This window comes from Erpetoichthys calabaricus, chromosome 10 (assembly GCF_900747795.2).
Source record: "Erpetoichthys calabaricus chromosome 10, fErpCal1.3, whole genome shotgun sequence".
NCBI lineage: Eukaryota > Metazoa > Chordata > Cladistia > Polypteriformes > Polypteridae > Erpetoichthys > Erpetoichthys calabaricus.
Genome location: NC_041403.2, coordinates 107090327 through 107106505, shown reverse-complemented (window position 1 = coordinate 107106505; position 16179 = coordinate 107090327). Strand labels below are relative to the sequence as shown.

General features: G+C 41.6%; 2 protein-coding genes and 1 long non-coding RNA gene across 7 annotated transcripts in view; 1 reads left to right on the top strand and 2 right to left on the bottom strand.

Moving 5' to 3' along the window:
- The window catches only part of birc7 (baculoviral IAP repeat containing 7), a 47945-nt gene extending 43579 nt beyond the window's left edge, over positions 1-4366 (top strand). For all 4 annotated transcript variants that reach the window (XM_051932868.1, XM_028811720.2, XM_028811719.2 and 1 more), the window contains 2 exons: positions 1647-1854; positions 3615-4366. In XM_051932868.1, the coding sequence (XP_051788828.1) occupies positions 1647-1840 (194 nt within the window). In that variant the 3' untranslated portion in view covers positions 1841-1854; positions 3615-4366. The remainder of the gene's footprint in view (positions 1-1646; positions 1855-3614) is intronic.
- A 1974-nt stretch (positions 4367-6340) lies between these two features.
- On the bottom strand, positions 6341-10818 carry LOC127529417 (uncharacterized). Its single transcript, XR_007936102.1, has 2 exons — positions 9857-10818; positions 6341-9330 (listed from the first exon to the last, which is right to left on the bottom strand). It is a non-coding gene; the product is annotated as an uncharacterized LOC127529417 (long non-coding RNA).
- Positions 10819-11196: 378 nt separating this feature from the next.
- The window catches only part of LOC114659301 (sodium/potassium-transporting ATPase subunit beta-1-interacting protein 4-like), a 240637-nt gene continuing 235654 nt past the window's right edge, over positions 11197-16179 (bottom strand). For both annotated transcript variants that reach the window (XM_028811717.2, XM_028811715.2), the window contains one exon: positions 11197-12052. In XM_028811717.2, the coding sequence (XP_028667550.1) occupies positions 12039-12052 (14 nt within the window). In that variant the 3' untranslated portion in view covers positions 11197-12038. The remainder of the gene's footprint in view (positions 12053-16179) is intronic.

Sequence of the window (16179 nt, the reverse complement as noted above, 5' to 3'; positions counted from 1 at the left end):
TGTGCCTTTTTATCACATTTTCAGAGTTGCCTGGAGTGTTCTCTTGTCTTCATTGTGTAGGTTAGGCCACCATACCGATTCCCTCCAAGATGGACCTTCTAACTAAGGTGCATTTTATACTACAATCAGACTGCATTGAACTGATTATAAGACTTTGAAAAACCAACTGGCTGTACCTCACAGGTGGCGCAGTGGTAGTGCTGCTGCTTTGCAGTAAGGAGACTGTGGAAGATTGTGGGTTCGCTTCCCGGTTCCTCCCTGTGTGGATAGCGCTTTGAGTACTGAGAAAAGCGCTATATAAATGTAATGAATTATTATTATTATTATTACCAGTGAGGATTTAAGTGACTGTTTGTGTTTTATATTTGTAATTAAGTTAGACCATTCTGCAGAGATCTGTTTTCACTTTGACATTAAGGAGTCTTTTTCTGTTGACCACTGTCAAAAAAGCCAAATTAAATCCACTAGGATACAATGTTGTATAATAATAAAATGTGAAAACTTCAAAGGGGTTGAGTACTCTCTTACTGGTAACGTCTCCCTCTTTCTGTCTGTCAAGTGGTGATGGCTGATTGTGCTGATTTTGTTTTCGATCCAATACTGGGTGATACTGAGGCCAGTATTGATGATACCAATACTGATACAGCCAAAAATTGATTGAACGTTCGACTGATTCTTCTTTACAATCTATTTCAAAAAAAGAAATGTCATTGACTTCTGGGCAGCAGTGAAAGAAGAGTACCAAGAACTCAGTGATAAAGCAATAAAATATTTATTACCTTTCACGGACACCGAGCTTGTCGAAAGAGCATTCTCTTCTTATGCATATATTAAGAATAAATATCGCAATAAGCTTGACGCAGCTCCTGATTTGGGGTTATATCTGTCTTCATTTGAACCTGATTTTAAAGAACTCGGATCTGTGAAACAAGCTCAAGGATCACATTAAAATTGTTAAGAGCCATGTTGGAAGACTTGTATATCAAAGTTAATGTGGGTAAAAATTATTTTAATGCTGTTTTTATTTGTTTTGATCATATGTTAGGCTGCTATTATAAAAAATTGAAATAAATGTAAAATCAAAAATAAACAACATTTATTTCTATAGCACATTTTCATACAAATAGCGTAGCTCAAAGTGCTTTACATGATGAAGAAAGAGAAAAAAAAAAAAGACAAAATCAGAATTAAAATAAGAGAACACTCTGCGGTGGGCTGGCATCCTGCCCGGGGTTTGTTTCCTGCCTTGCGCCCTGTGTTGGTTGGGATTGGCTCCAGCAGACCCCCATGACCCTGTAGCTAGGATAAAGCGGGTTGGATAATGAGAACACTAATTAACATAAAATAAAAGTAAGCTTCAATGGCCAGGGAGGACAGAAAAGCCTATAAATGTGATTAGGTTAATTTGAGTCATTTGAATATTTAGCTAACCTAAGAAAATAAAAAAAAAACTTTTTTGAGGGATGGGTGGGGGTAACGAAGAGAGGGGGTACTCATAAATGAAAGCTCTAATCAAGGGGTACGGGAGAGAAAAAAGGTTGGGAGCCGCTGATCTAGATTGACTTGAAATCCTCCAAATGCATTTGCTCATTTTCTCAACCTGACGTGCTTGTAAAAGCTCCTGATTTGTGTCTCCCTCGTGACAGGGCTGAGTCCAGAAGAGCAGTTACGACAGCTGCAGGAAGAGAGGACCTGCAAAGTCTGCATGGACAAGGTGGTGTCTGTCGTCTTTGTTCCATGTGGCCATCTGGTGGTCTGCACAGATTGTGCCACCAGTCTTCATAACTGCCCCATTTGTCGGGCTGTTATCCGAGGAAGTGTGCGGACCTTTATGTCTTGACCAGGAGTTGCAAGGTGATGATTTGTTTATTTTTTCAAATTCTTTCTAGGCATACAGTGGACTGTTGGGGAATAATTAGGAAATAAATTTGTTTTGTATTTCTGATCACAAAATGCTTGTGTTTATTTTTGCTTGTAAAGTATTATTTACAAACAGGATGCACTATCCAGACTCTTATTTTAAAGTGAGCTTTGATGGAATGAATTCTCGTTGAATGTACAGTAAACCCTCGTTTATCACGGTTAATCCGTTCCAGACTCTACCGCGATAAATGAATTTCCGCGAAGTAGGATTCCTTATTTATAAATCGAATATTTTCACAGTTAGAGCATAGAAAACCTGTTTACGGCCTTCTAAATACGTTTTTTAACATTATTAGAGCCCTCTAGACATGAAATAACACCCTTTGGTCAAAAGTATAAACTGTGCTCCATGACAAGACAGAGATGACAGTTCCGTCTCACAATTAAAAGAATGCAAACATATCTTCCACTTCAAAGGAGTGCGCATCAGAGAGAGAGAGAGACAGAAAGAGAGAAAAATCAATAGGGCTGTTTGGGCTTTTAAGTATGTGAAGCACCGCAGGACAAAGCAGCTGCAAGGAAGGGAGCAATGTGAAGGTAGTCTTTCAGCATTTTTTAGAGGAGTGTCCGTATCCTCTAGGCCAGTGTGCGAACAGCCCCTCTGCTCACACCCCCTCTGTCAGGAGCAGAGAATGTCAGAGAGAGTGAGAGAGAGAGAAAAGCAAACAATCAAAAATCAATACGTGCTGTTCGGCTTTCAAGTATGCGAAGCACCGCATGGGAAGCATATCGTATATCATTGAGGAGCTTTATTTAATACGTAATACGCGCTCTGGTTGGGTAGCTTCTCAGCCATCTGCCAATAGCGTCCCTTGTATGAAATCAACTGGGCAAACCAACTGAGGAAGCATGTACCATAAATTAAAAGACCCATTGTCCGCAGAAATCCGCAAACTAGCAAAAAATCAGTGATATATATTTAGATATGCTTACATTTAAAATCCGCGATGGAGTGAAGCCGCGAAAGTCGAAGCGCGATATAGTGAGGGATTACTGTATATGTCAAAAGGGGCCGCTGGCTTATACTACATATGCGTTTTAAGCTGGAGTCGCATTACGTGACTTGTGCTCATGGGGTATGTCAGATTTGTCAACCGCAGCTGCTGACCTCATCGCTGGACCATGTCAGTTTAAATGACTGGAAATCACTGGCCATATTACATCTAGCGATCATGTGCCAGCCCCTTTTACTGACAGCCAATAGCGCACTGCCTGATGGAGCCCATGTTGTGTGAAAGGTTAACAGGTAAGGTGACTTCACCTGCAGTTTTCTTTTTTTTTTCTTTTTCCCATTCTGTTGTAGTACATAAAATACGAGACATCAGGCAGGTGACTTCTCTTCTGTTTGTGAGGTCCATTCTGTTCATTGTACTTCTGGATGAGCGTTCATTGGTTGTCAGCTCTCATGCACACAGAGCCCACCCATACGACTGTTTGATTTAACCGTGTAATTGGAGTGATTTGCTGGGCATGTCGTGTCAGGGGACCACCTCGCCGACGGCCTCCAACACACTTGTGCTACATATATGAAGGCTATGACTAAAACTCTTAAAAAGTCACGTAATGTGACATTGCCTTTAGAGAAAGCAGTGTCTTCTAGTGACAGCCAGAGGTCCTGAATAAGCAAATGCCAGGGCCTTCACTAGCCTGATTCATGTCTTTTCAAATAATTTTTTCTTTTTTGTTTACAGGACAAACTGCTGAACCAACCAGAGCCATTTGAACACTTTGATGTTAAGCACACGTTGTGCGTTTAGACACATTTGATTACTTCACGTTCTAGAGACAAATATACGGCTACAGATACACAGCGACAGCAAACTGACACAAGCATTTGTACATTTTCATAACATCCACTATCTAGAGTTGAATAGAGTGGATAGAAGATATTTGGTTTTCTCTGTTAACTTGCCACTGATGCCTTAGGCGACTAGTTTTGGTTTTGGCACTTTGTATCCCACGATAGAGACGACTGTAGGCAGTGCTGACAAATATAAAGCTTGACATCAAGGCAGCTGTGAGTCTCCTTCAGGCTAAGTGAGCCGAAACAAGAAGACGGCACAGTGATTCTGAAGAATTGGGGTGGAAATACCACTTTTGTGTTTTTTATTTACAGTAAGTTTTCATTTAGTTTTTCATTTAATTTATTCATTTTTTGATGCAGCTCAAATCTTTTATTTTTTTTTTAAAGACACACATATATATATATATACACTACCATTATAGTGCACTGTAATTCAAAGCTCCTGCTAATGTTTTGTACTACCACAACCAATTTCACTGTTGTCAAGAAGAAAACACATTGCAGCATGGTGTGGTGTATTTGCAACGTGTGAGAAAGGCTGAAAATGTGCAAAAGTAATCGACTTGGAAGTCCCCTTAAACAGCTGGCTGTAACGTCTCTTAACTTCAGTGTTTCATATTTTGTTAATAAAGTCAACTTCTGCCCAAAACTCCCGTCACCCGCTCTTGCCTTTATTCCCTGCTCAGATCGTTTATCCGGGTTCTCCTTTCTTTATTAACATTTCCTTATTGTGGCACAGGCTGTTATTCATACTTTCTCTTCTGTCCTACATACTGTCGATTGTGTCAGAAGAAGACAACATTGCATTTATATGGCACTGCTCAAGACACCTAAAGCACTTTACTTTGAAAGGGAAGAGAAACACTTCAAGCAACACGGATGTGCAGCATCTACCTGAATGAGGCGACGGCAGCCATTTTACACCATTCCATTTTAGTTATTAGGTGCTGAAGGGGGATGATTAGGGGGCCAGAATGACCAGGCTGTGGTGGCAATTTAGCCTGAACATCGTGAAGCACCCTACCCTTCACGAGGGACGCCCAGGGATCTTTCATGACCACAGTGTGAGTTCCTCGATTTTTCGTCTCGTGAAGGACGGCACCAGCTTTGTCTCCATCACTGCACTGGGACATCATGATCCACATGCAGACCACTGGGTAAGTGCCCCCTGCTGGCCTCACCAACATCTCTCCCAGCAGCAACACAGTCTTTATCCTAGATTCAAGTACTGGCCAGGCCCAAACAGGCATAGACGTTCTTAAGTGAGTGTGGCATGGCCGCCGTGGACACATTACTTCTTTGTGTTCTTTTATGATACCTTCTTCATACCAGTCATCCTTGCTGAACAGGACCATACATAACTTTGTTAGGACTCATAACACCCTCAAACTCTTTCATCCATAATCTAACTTGCTCTTCATTTGTGCCATTGAGTGTATGGCAAGTCATCAAGTTCAGGGCTGAGTGGAGCCCATGCTACTTTCAGCAGCTCGACATTTAGAAGAACTGGGTGGGCAGCCAGGCCACCATAATAAAATTAACCTATAAACGTTGAACGTGTGTTTATCAGCTATACAAATCCACAACGTCCAACTTCTCTCTGCCACAATTTGCACGGACTCCCCATTTGTAGAGGGGAAGACCAAAGGGTGTGTTCCTTTCCAAAATGCAGCCATGCCTTCACCAGGTACCCTTACTCCTCCATTCATGTTGTATCCTCCTTATTCCGCGGAGAGTTCTGGGAAGGCCCGGCCTACTCAAGCAGCAACATAGAAAGCCACCCTGAATGTCACGTTAAATTATACACACCAGCCTATCGTATTTAACGTTTTCAAACCCTCTTAATCTAACTTGCAGTGTGGATATAATATGATAATATAATCACACACACCCCCCCCCCCCCCCCAACAATGAATTGGATTAAGTGGGTTTAAGAATGTTGCATTATGATATAATAATACAGTCAAAGATAAAGGAAATTAGCAGATAAAGAATGAAAATTCTTTATATGGAGACATTTGCATTTGAATTACAGCAGTTATCTATCATTATTAATAGAGAATTTAGAATTTAATGTTTGTTTGTTGCTTTATGTCACAGTCAACCAGAATGGCTTTGCTTTAAGTAATAATTCCTCTGGCTTTACTAAGAAATGTGTTCTTTTCTGCCATTTTGTTTCCCAGTGAGCACTAAGCTAGACATTCATCAGGCAGTGTTAAAAATATGAAGGTAAACACATTTTCTCACATTTCTGTTGCTTTATTTCGTTTATCGCCGTTCTCCATGAAAACACAACATTAAAAATTTTTCTCGAGCCTCAGTACAAGCAACACGAGTAAGTGACGGGTAAATAAATATTATTCTTGGGTGGGCTGTCTCTTTATGGTCATGATGATGCTTTTAATCCTGAGAAGCACATAGAAATAGAAAAGCAGAAATTGTTAAATTTCGGGTTTCTCAGAGTGTTCATATTTAATCGACTGTTTCCTATAATTCCATACTGTACTCTTATTTCTACACTAGTTTCAATGTTATAAAATCTGCTGAACTTATTTTTTCCGTGGCAAAGACACGATAAAATACTTAATCTTAACCGCTGAGTCAAGAAACACATTACAACTTTTGTTCAGTTTTATTAACAAACTGTTATTTACACATGAAAACACAAACCACGAGAGTGGCCGACGAGGTAACACTCAGTTTTAAAAACTGCTGCTTTACAGGAACACTGCACTATACAAAGACTATCTGCATTTGGGGGAAAAAAAAACACATTTATCTTTTTGCAGAGTAAAGCAACATTCTGCACATGGAATTCTTCCTGGCCCAATGGCCATGTTCATTTCAGATCTGTCCATCTTCCTTACTAACAGTTTCTGTGTGTTGTTAGAGCTCCAGCCCCCAAGTTTGGCTTGCAATGTCATTCCCTCGTGAACCGAACACTTTACTGGGTGTATAACATACTGTCTACTTCAGAGTATTAAAAAGGGAATTCTTGCAGTTCAAATAAACACCGCTTTTCAGTTACCGGGGAGTACAGCCGGTGAAATTATTGACAGCAAGACCACTTTAATTCCTCCTACTGCATCTCCTCCAATCTTGCTTCACAATTTGACAGGATGAAGCGCATGCGGTGCATCAGAACAGCTTCACCTTCTTGTAAAACACCACAAATGGATACTTCTGCCTGCACTCAGCTAACGTTTGAGAAATCCATCAGAACTGAAATGTTTTGGTTTGTCACCGTGGAGTTGTACGCATACAGCAGCTAGCTGGCCTCCGCAAGGCCGTCAGATTTGGTTTGTCACCTACCAAGGAGTTCACCCTCCTGCTACTGTCCAAGACAAACCAGTAAGGTCAGTGACAGAGGTTAGTTGAAATACACTGCCCTCCATAATGTTTGGGACAAAGCCACGTTTTTCCTTTGATTTATCCCTCTGCTCCACAGTTTAAAATTACAAATCAGACAACTCAGACGTGATTAAAGTGCACATTGCAGACTGTCATTCAAGGATATTTGCATACATTTTGGTCACACCGTGTACAAATGACAACACTCTTTCTACATGACCCCCTCATTTGAGGGCACCATAATGTTTGGGACAATTGGCATCACTGGTGTTTGGGAATCTTTAGGTGGGTTTCATTGCTTAATAAAATACCCGGAGTTGCTTCTACTCTTTAGAGCCTGTAGTTGCCATTGTTCAACATGAGGACAATGAAAGTGAAAGAAGCCATCATAAGGCTGAAAAACAAGAATAAAACCATTAGAGATATCAGTAAAACCTTAGAAATCAACTGTCTGGAATATCATTAAGAAGAAAGAACGCACTGGTGAGCTCAACACTCTCAAAGGGCCTGCTAGGCTAAGGAAGACCTCTGCTGTGGATGACTGAACGAGTCCTCACTATGGTAAAGAAAAAGCCCCAAATGCCTGTCTGACAGATCAGAAACAGACTTCAGGAGGCAGATGTGGATGTGTCAGAGACAACAATCAGCAGAAGACTTCACGAACAGAAATACAGAGGCCATGCTGCAAGATGCAAAGAACTAGTTAGTCACAAAAACTGGATGGCCAGATTACAGATAGTGAAAAAGAACTTAAAGGAGCCTGCAGAATTTTGGGTGGACAGATGAGACAACGATGAACCTGTATCAGAGTGATGGCAAGAACAAAGTGTGGAGACGAAAAGGAACTGCCTAATATCCAAAGCAGACCACCTCACATGGTTAAACATGGTGGTGGGGATGTTATGGCTGCCATAGATTCTGGCACACTCATTGATGATGGACCTACTGACAGCAGTGGCACAATAAATTCTGATGTGTATAGATAGCAACATCTGCTCAAGTTTCAGTAAATACTTCCAATCTCACTGGACGGCGCTTCATTCTACAACAAAATAATGACTCCAAACATACTGGGAAGGCAGGAGCTTTTTAAAGCTGAAAAATCATAAATGGCTACGCCAGTCCCCCAATTTAAATCCAGTTGAGCAGGCCTTCCATATGCTGAAGAGAAAATGTGAGGGGGCAAGTCCCCAAAATAAACAGGACCTCAAGATGGCTGCATTAGAGGGTTGGCACCAGAGAAGACACTCAGCACCTGATGATGTCTATGAATCGCAGACTTCAAGCAGTCATTGCATGCAACGAGATAAGCGACAAAGTACTTAACATGACTGCTTTAATAGACCTGCCATTGTGATGTCCCAAACATCATGGTGTCTAAAAGTGCTGGTCCATGTATAAGCAGTGTTGTCATTTCTACATGGTGTGACTGAAATGTATGCAAATACCCTTAAATGAAAGTCTGCAAAGTACACTTTAATCACACCTGCATGATTTATAATTTTAAACTGTGGAGCAGAGGGGTGAATCAAGGAAAAACGTGGCTTTGTCCCAAACGTTATGGAGGGCACTATACAGTACATTCCTCTGTGTGGCAAATTATCTACCTTTTGGCTTATCTGTTGTAATTTTGGGTTATTTTCTTTCTGAATTAAATATGACATTCCAGAAATCAAGTCTTGCTAAATGCACCACACATCTGGCCGCGATTATAAGCTGGAGAACATAAATTTACTTTAGGTACACGAGTTCAGGTACAATGTATGTATTTAAAATTACACCCAGTTCTGGTATAAGGGTAAAAAGGAAATGTGTACCACAGCATTTTAGGACATTGGGGAAAATGGGAACCCATGTGAAAACTAGCAAGAGTCACCTTGGTGGGCTTCACATACTAGGAGTCCATCTGTGTGCTCTCAGAACCCGTAAATGTCCCAAGATAAAACCCACAAAGACACATGATGGGTACCAAGGCCTCAGTGAAACTGGCAGCCTCTTGCTCTGAAGAACATTGGAGGGCATTGCCCAGATGCTTCTGTTTGTTAGAGAAAAACAGGAATCGGTTACTGCAGAAGATACACTTGAGCCACTTAACACTCTAAAAGACAACAATAAAAGAAAATCCATTCCAGTACACCTTAACTGGACGCAAAGAATACGTAGCCAGTCTGTGTTCAACGAAAAGATCAGGCTCGCCCAGTGGAAACATGAGAAAAAGTGAAAGAGATGGCCTTCTGCTAAACCATAGTGACCTCTGTGACAGATGTCCAGGGACCTTGCCCCACCGGGACTCCGGAAGACGGGAAGGACCAGGACCACAATCCTGGGATTACATTGGAGTCACAGAGCTTGGAAGTTCAACCCTATGGAGGGACGTGGCCACCACTAAGGGAGTGCCTGGACAGCTCTGGAACAGTGGTCCGCAGCACTTCTACCACACCCGGAAGTGCTGCCAGAAGAGGAGCTGAAGTAGCAGGCAGCACTTCCACCACACCCGGAAGTGCTGCCAGATGTTAACTGGGGAGCACCTGGAGCACTTCCGGGTGTTGTATAAAAGAGGCTGGCTTACTCCACTCAGGAGCCAGAGTCAGGTGGAAGTAGACAGAACATGGAAGAGAGGAGTGGAGGCGACAGAGAGAGAAATAAGTGTCTAAAGGACCGTATTATTGGGGGTTAGTGCACTGTTTGTGGGGTTTATTGTGTGTTGTACAATAAAACGTGTGTGCTTCGAGACATTCTGTGTCTGCCTGTTTGTGTCCGGGTCCGAACATTCCACACCTCAGAATTAGGGAAAATGGTATCAGTGGCAGGAAGATCTAGCTAATGATACACACGATTCGATTATATGTACAGTCATTTACATGTCCTTGAGCTGGGCTGAAGACTTGCTGGCTTTATGATCCTTCGACTGAACTCTGAACACACAATGATGGGCATTAAAGAGCCACAGGAATATCCAACATTTCTCCAACCTACACACAGAGTCCAACTGCTGCTGGATTTCTAACCGGTAGAAGAACTTGCATGGATGGCCCCCTTTTCCAGATGGAGCGTTTTAGTCATGTCGGCTAAAAAGAGGCAAACAAGTCTGGAAAGGCTGGTAACAGATTCATTCATCAGCAAGCAAGGCAGCCTCATGGTCACAACTATACATGTATGGAACTAACAAATATGTAGAAAAATCTTAGAAATCAATTAATTCTAACAAATAGGCTAAAAAAGATTAAAGCGAAACACACCGTCTGTGCCTTCAACGCAGAGATCTAAGATGAGCTTTCCAGATTCACATTAAACTTTACATGATAAGAGTAAAGACAGCAAGCGGCCTTATTCAGAAACGTCACAGCTAGCACTTCCCCAAACTGATGAGCTCTAGAACTCGTTCTTAACTTGGTGACACTGACAGATTTCACCATCTTCTCGCATATTTCATGATGTGCAAGCACTGAGGATTTCTTTAGCTTGGCTAAGATATGTTTTAGCAGCCAAGACCATGACCTGAATAATAAAAAAGTAACACTGAGCTTTACTTAATGCAACATAAAAGGACAAATAAGCACCTCCTGTCACTTTTGCACACTATCCCTAACAAGGATGGCGTTAGGCATCGCCTTTATCCAGTACATTTAGAAATTCAGTGGAATCCCCCGGAGGTTCTTGATGGACTGGCCATATTTTATTGATTGTGCAGTGCCTTCAGGTTTTTTCCCTTAACACGCTCGCCTTCTTGACCCCGCTGCTCAATCTCCTGCAGCTATTCCAGTTGCCCAGAGATCGTCATCCTGCAGCACAAGTTACAAACAGCCTCTTAAAATTAGAACGGTCCATTATTACTTTGTTATATTCTCCCGACTTTTATAGGCAGCAATTTTTTTTTTTTTTTTGTTCTTTATTTCGCCTTATACAATTTCTTGTATTAGGAATTTGGTAGTTTTCGCATACCCCTTGGGGTCAGAGCGCAGGGTCAGCCATTGTACAGCGCCCCTGGAGCAATTACAGGTTAAGGGCCTTGCTCAAGGGCCCAGCAGAGCAGGATCTCTTTTGGCAGTGACGGGGATTCGAACCGGCAACCTTCGGGATACCAGCGCAGATCCTTAGCCTCAGAGCCACCACTCCGCCCAATTACAAATTAACTTTCACATTTTTACACCAGTAACTAATAACACAAGTACCATTTGACCAAGAATGGGCTCATTTAAAACTTGATATGAAATACTGGCTCAAAGCATTCATTTTTTTCCAAAACAGTGGCACAATAAACACTAGGGGGCAGTAGAGACTTAATGGTCAGAGAATATTTGCAAAATAATGAGAACAAAGCACCAATAAAAAGATGAAGAGTTTATGATCACGTATGCGTTTGCTCTGCCCTGCAGTTCTTTTCTGTGTATAAAAACATTCGATAGTTTGCAGAGCATACGCCATAACAAGAAATTACGCCGGGCAAGCGCTGACTACACATGCATTTCGGACCTGCTGAGGGGTTAATAAGCACAACGAAAAAAGTTGCACCTTGACAAAGCAGTAAATGATGCCAACAGGAACGAGTTAGCATTGCTTTCAGGTTTTGGAAAACTATATAATTTTGAACAACACTTAATTTTTACCTTGTCGGCGAATACATAAAGGCTCACATTTTCCATACTGACATTTTACAGACTGCTCATCTCCGTCCTTCTCGTCGTCACAACTATTATTCTATGATACCAGAAAACACGCGGTTGTTAACTTTTCTTCTTTCCTTTGATAGTAAAACACGTCCGCCTTGGACAGCACAAGCACACATATCAAATTAACATAATTCATTCATTATAAACAGAAAAAAAAATTATAATTGGAATGTTGGTTTTCTCTCCTCAATTATGTGCCTAGGATCATTGAAAGGCTTCGAGAGAGTCTTGTCCAGAAGATCCTCATGTAGGCCATAGTGAAAGAGCTCTCCCTGCAGGATTGTGCTTTCCTATTTACGTAGACCTGGAGAGAAGAGGGGATAAAAAGAAAAAAAAATGAAGAGAGATTTAGCAAAGTGAAAAGATGAGCAAAGTCCCTTTCAGAGTAAAATGTTTAAATCCTTGGCCTGTGGTCTTAAACTCGTTGTTGCATGGAGCACAGTACACTACGTGTCTGCTGACTTGCACCTCGCGCGCTCTGTCAAGGCTGACTTGATCGACTAATTAGTTCAGTGAGATCCATTTGCTGTCTCTAAACCTCGCAAGGCAATTAATTTCTAAAAGGCAGACGGGGACTGCCAGGGGGACTGGGAACCGCAGAGTTTAAGATTCAAATCCCAAGTGAACAAGCCGCTTTCCGTGTCTGTTCTCTCACTGTAGAGCTGAATATATTTGAATATTGCTGCATTGGAGTTCCAAAGAAAGGCGCTATAAAGACTGGCAAGACCCACTTTATCTAATTCAGGGGCTCGGTGGGGAGAACCTACCTGAGCGGCATTAGGCACAAGGCAGGTAAGGCTGACATTAAAATAAATGTTACATTTTGGGTCATTTTCTAGTTCTAATATTTATCGAACGTCTTCTTGATTTGCTTAAATTATAATGAGAACCATAACACCTGCTTTCTGTTTCAAACAATCTGGATGCTACCGACTGTGAAGAATTTAAAACAACATTTTAATGGCACCTATTTTTTCTGGTGGTTGTCATGGCGAGCCATGTCACAAGCAGGGTGACAAATATAAAATACACGCCAAAAGATCTACACACCAGTTCTGGTGAATTCAAACTTCTCTGCGTTGAAATTCTCTTCAAAACAATTTCTGTCCCAATACGTTAACAGAACAATATATGTGCTTATAAAATGTTTAAAACACTGAAGTAATGCATTCCCATTAAATGTTAGCAAGCAAGCTGTACGCAAAGTCACAGACAAAACCGAAAGTCCTGGTGCGCCAGCAGATACAAAACGCCAATGAAGTCCTGCGACAGGCCGCCCTCTGCAGACAAAATGGTAAGTTCCTGAAAACAAGGACTCTGAGAGGTTTACAAACACCTTTACGATGTACGTACTGTATGTAATGTGTGTGCAACTTTGCCATGTGTTCCACCAAAACCCCAAATAACCGGACAGTATAATGCACTCTTTTGTTAGCTATGCCAGGGAAGTTACTTAACGAAAAGCTTCACGAGTCCATTAAAAACAATCGATTGACAATCCTTTAATTATAGGGTGTCATTTTTGATCTTCCACTAGGATTAAATAAAGTTGTGAAAAGTTAATCGAAGACAACATAACATTAATGATTGTGGCCTGTAGGGGGCACCACTGAGCCCCAAACAGTCCCAGTTCAACTAAAGTGCTTTTAATGTAAACACTCCTTTCATGCAGGCATCCTGAGCACAACTCTTTCTCTTCTTTTTCTTCACCTTCACTATCTCCTCCTCACTCGACTCCAACTCTTCCCGAGTTGAATAGAGGGCTCTCTTTAACTCCAAACCCAAAAGAACTTCCAGTGTTGCCCCTGGGAAGCACTTTCAAGTCAGGCAGGACCACCAAGCTTCTTGTAACATCAGTACCCAAAGAGCTCCCACTGGTGGCCCCCACAGAACCTGACAGGGCAGGCTAATGGGACCACAACTCCCATGCTGCCTTGCAGTTGTCCATACTGGGGCTTGCCAGATGGGATGCTGCCGCACAGTGTAGGGGAGACGCTCTGCTCATAGCAAGCAGTCAATCTCTGTGCTGACCTTCCAGGTTCCTGAGTCCATCACTCCACTCAGTGGTTGTTAGGACGCCACTCCCGACGTAGCTGCTGTTACATCTTTCCACCTCTTCATGCTGGCATATAAAGGAGGTATCGCTCCCTCCCTGGCCTTCTATTATCAAGGCCTCCTGACCAGTGTAAGGAAGCGGCGTCCATACTGGTTGGGATGCCAGTCTGTCCGTCTACTATCTAATAACCAATTTAATCAAAGCAATTAAACGAACCCTACATCCGATACCAACTGTTTCTGAAACTAATACGAAAGAGTGCCACACTTTCTAAAGACAAGCTTGTTCTTCTTTATTAGATGACAGCAGAGTGTTGTTGTTTTCTGAGGAAGCAGCATCCTAACAGCGAGAAGAAACACACGAGTGACCTGCACATTGTAACATACCCTTACTCCCTTTTCAGACACATTTGTAAAGTGTTTGTGTATGTATTTAATTTGTCATGTTTCCATAATTCTTATTTGATGATGAGTAAATAAATTCCATTATATATTATACATTTCTTACAATCATTTGGTCTGTGATTAGTGTGTTTATTTCTCAGGTATATATAAGTGCAAAGAAATCAAACAAAAGTATTTTAAAACCGATGAACAAAGTAACATAATCACATAAAACCAGTTTTGTATTGTCTCATTGCTCAAAAGTCAGGAAGTTTAAAACTTCTGAGCCTCCACGGCCATGATGGGCACCAACACCCTGTGATGCAGATCTGGAAAATGGGTGATCTTGTTTGGTTGTAGTCAGCCTGTGCTGTGAAACTGGACTTCCCACGAACAGTGAATCCTAATTCAACTCCACGAGGTGAAGCAGAGCCAGTTCAGGCCTGTGTGCCTCTATTGTCTGCACAAGTTCTGGACATACTGAGGACACGGCCTCCTCTTTAAAAAAAAGCCACACTGCCAGCGGTGCCGATACACACAGAGGAAAAGTCACAAGAGCTTTGCCAACCCACATCTGTAGTTTTCATGAACTACAGACACTGAGTCGCAAGAACCGGTGAGGAAAGAATACAGACGAGCATTGGCAAAGGAGCACGACCTTTGAGCGATCTGAGAAGTTTGGTTGTGTCAAATTTCAGTGATATTGTGTACCAGACCTCAGCTGTACAGGAAGCATAGAATGGCTTTCCCAATCATGCTCAGGAAGCGCATAAACAGATCTGAGCCGCACACATTCACCAGAGGAAACAAAGTAATGGGGTCTGGCAAAGCATACAGTATATGATATGTTCTCATTGTCATAAAGCACATTTGCAAGCTTTCATTGGATTTTTTCACAGAAGGATTTCGCCACTGCCTAATTTGCAAGCCCTTGACCTGAATATGCAAACAACTGGGAGTACAATAAATTGTGTGCCCTTGTTAACTGCCAGCTCATTAGAGGAATGCAGCACAAGTCAAGCACTAATAGGGCAGACTTTTCCATTGCTTTCACATATAATTTAAAGTTTGATATGGCAGCTGTTTCTGCTTCATTAACTACAAAGCAAACTTGAACTTGCGTGCATAGGCAGGTAGTGCAGACATGTGGCTGAAGAGGAGAGAATGTTACTTCTGTGTCAGTGAGAGTAAAGCAAGACCACTTTATGAGCTCGAAATGCATCAAAATCATAGATGCAGTATCTATCTATCTATCTATCTATCTATCTATCTATCTATCTATCTATCTATCTATCTATCTATCTATCTATCTATCTATCTATCTATCTATCTATCTATCTATCTATCTATCTATCTATCTATCTATCTATCGTTTGGGTACCCTTGCTTAAAATGTCTGCTATTATGAATAATTACGTGAGCAGAAGGTGAACTGATCTCGAAAAGGCATGAAGTTAAAGATGCCACATTTCTTTACTATTTTAAGCAAGATTACATTTTTATTTTCCATCATTCACAGGTACAAAATACAAAAAAAAATGAAAAGGGCCTGCAGCAAAGATTTGGGTCACCCGACATGGTCAGTGCTTAGTAGCACCTCCTTGTTCAAGTACCACAGCTTGTAAAAGCTTTTTGTAGCCAGCTAGGACTCTTTCAGTTCTTACTTGGGGTTATTCGGCCCATTCATTCTTGTAAAAGGCTTCAAATTCTGCAAGATTCCTTGGCCATCTTGCATGCACTGGTCTTTTGAGATCTTTCCACAGATTTTTAATGATGTTTAGGTCGGAGGGGCTGTGAGGGCCATGTCAAAACTGTCAGGTTGCACCTCTTGGTATTCGAGTGTAGATTTTGAGTTGTGTTTCAGATCATTATCTAGTTGTAAGACCCATTCTCTTTTTAAACCTCAACTTTTTTACAGATGGTGTGTTTACCTCCAGAATTTGCTGGTATTTGTTTGAATCCATTCTTCACTCTACCAACGACATGTTCCTT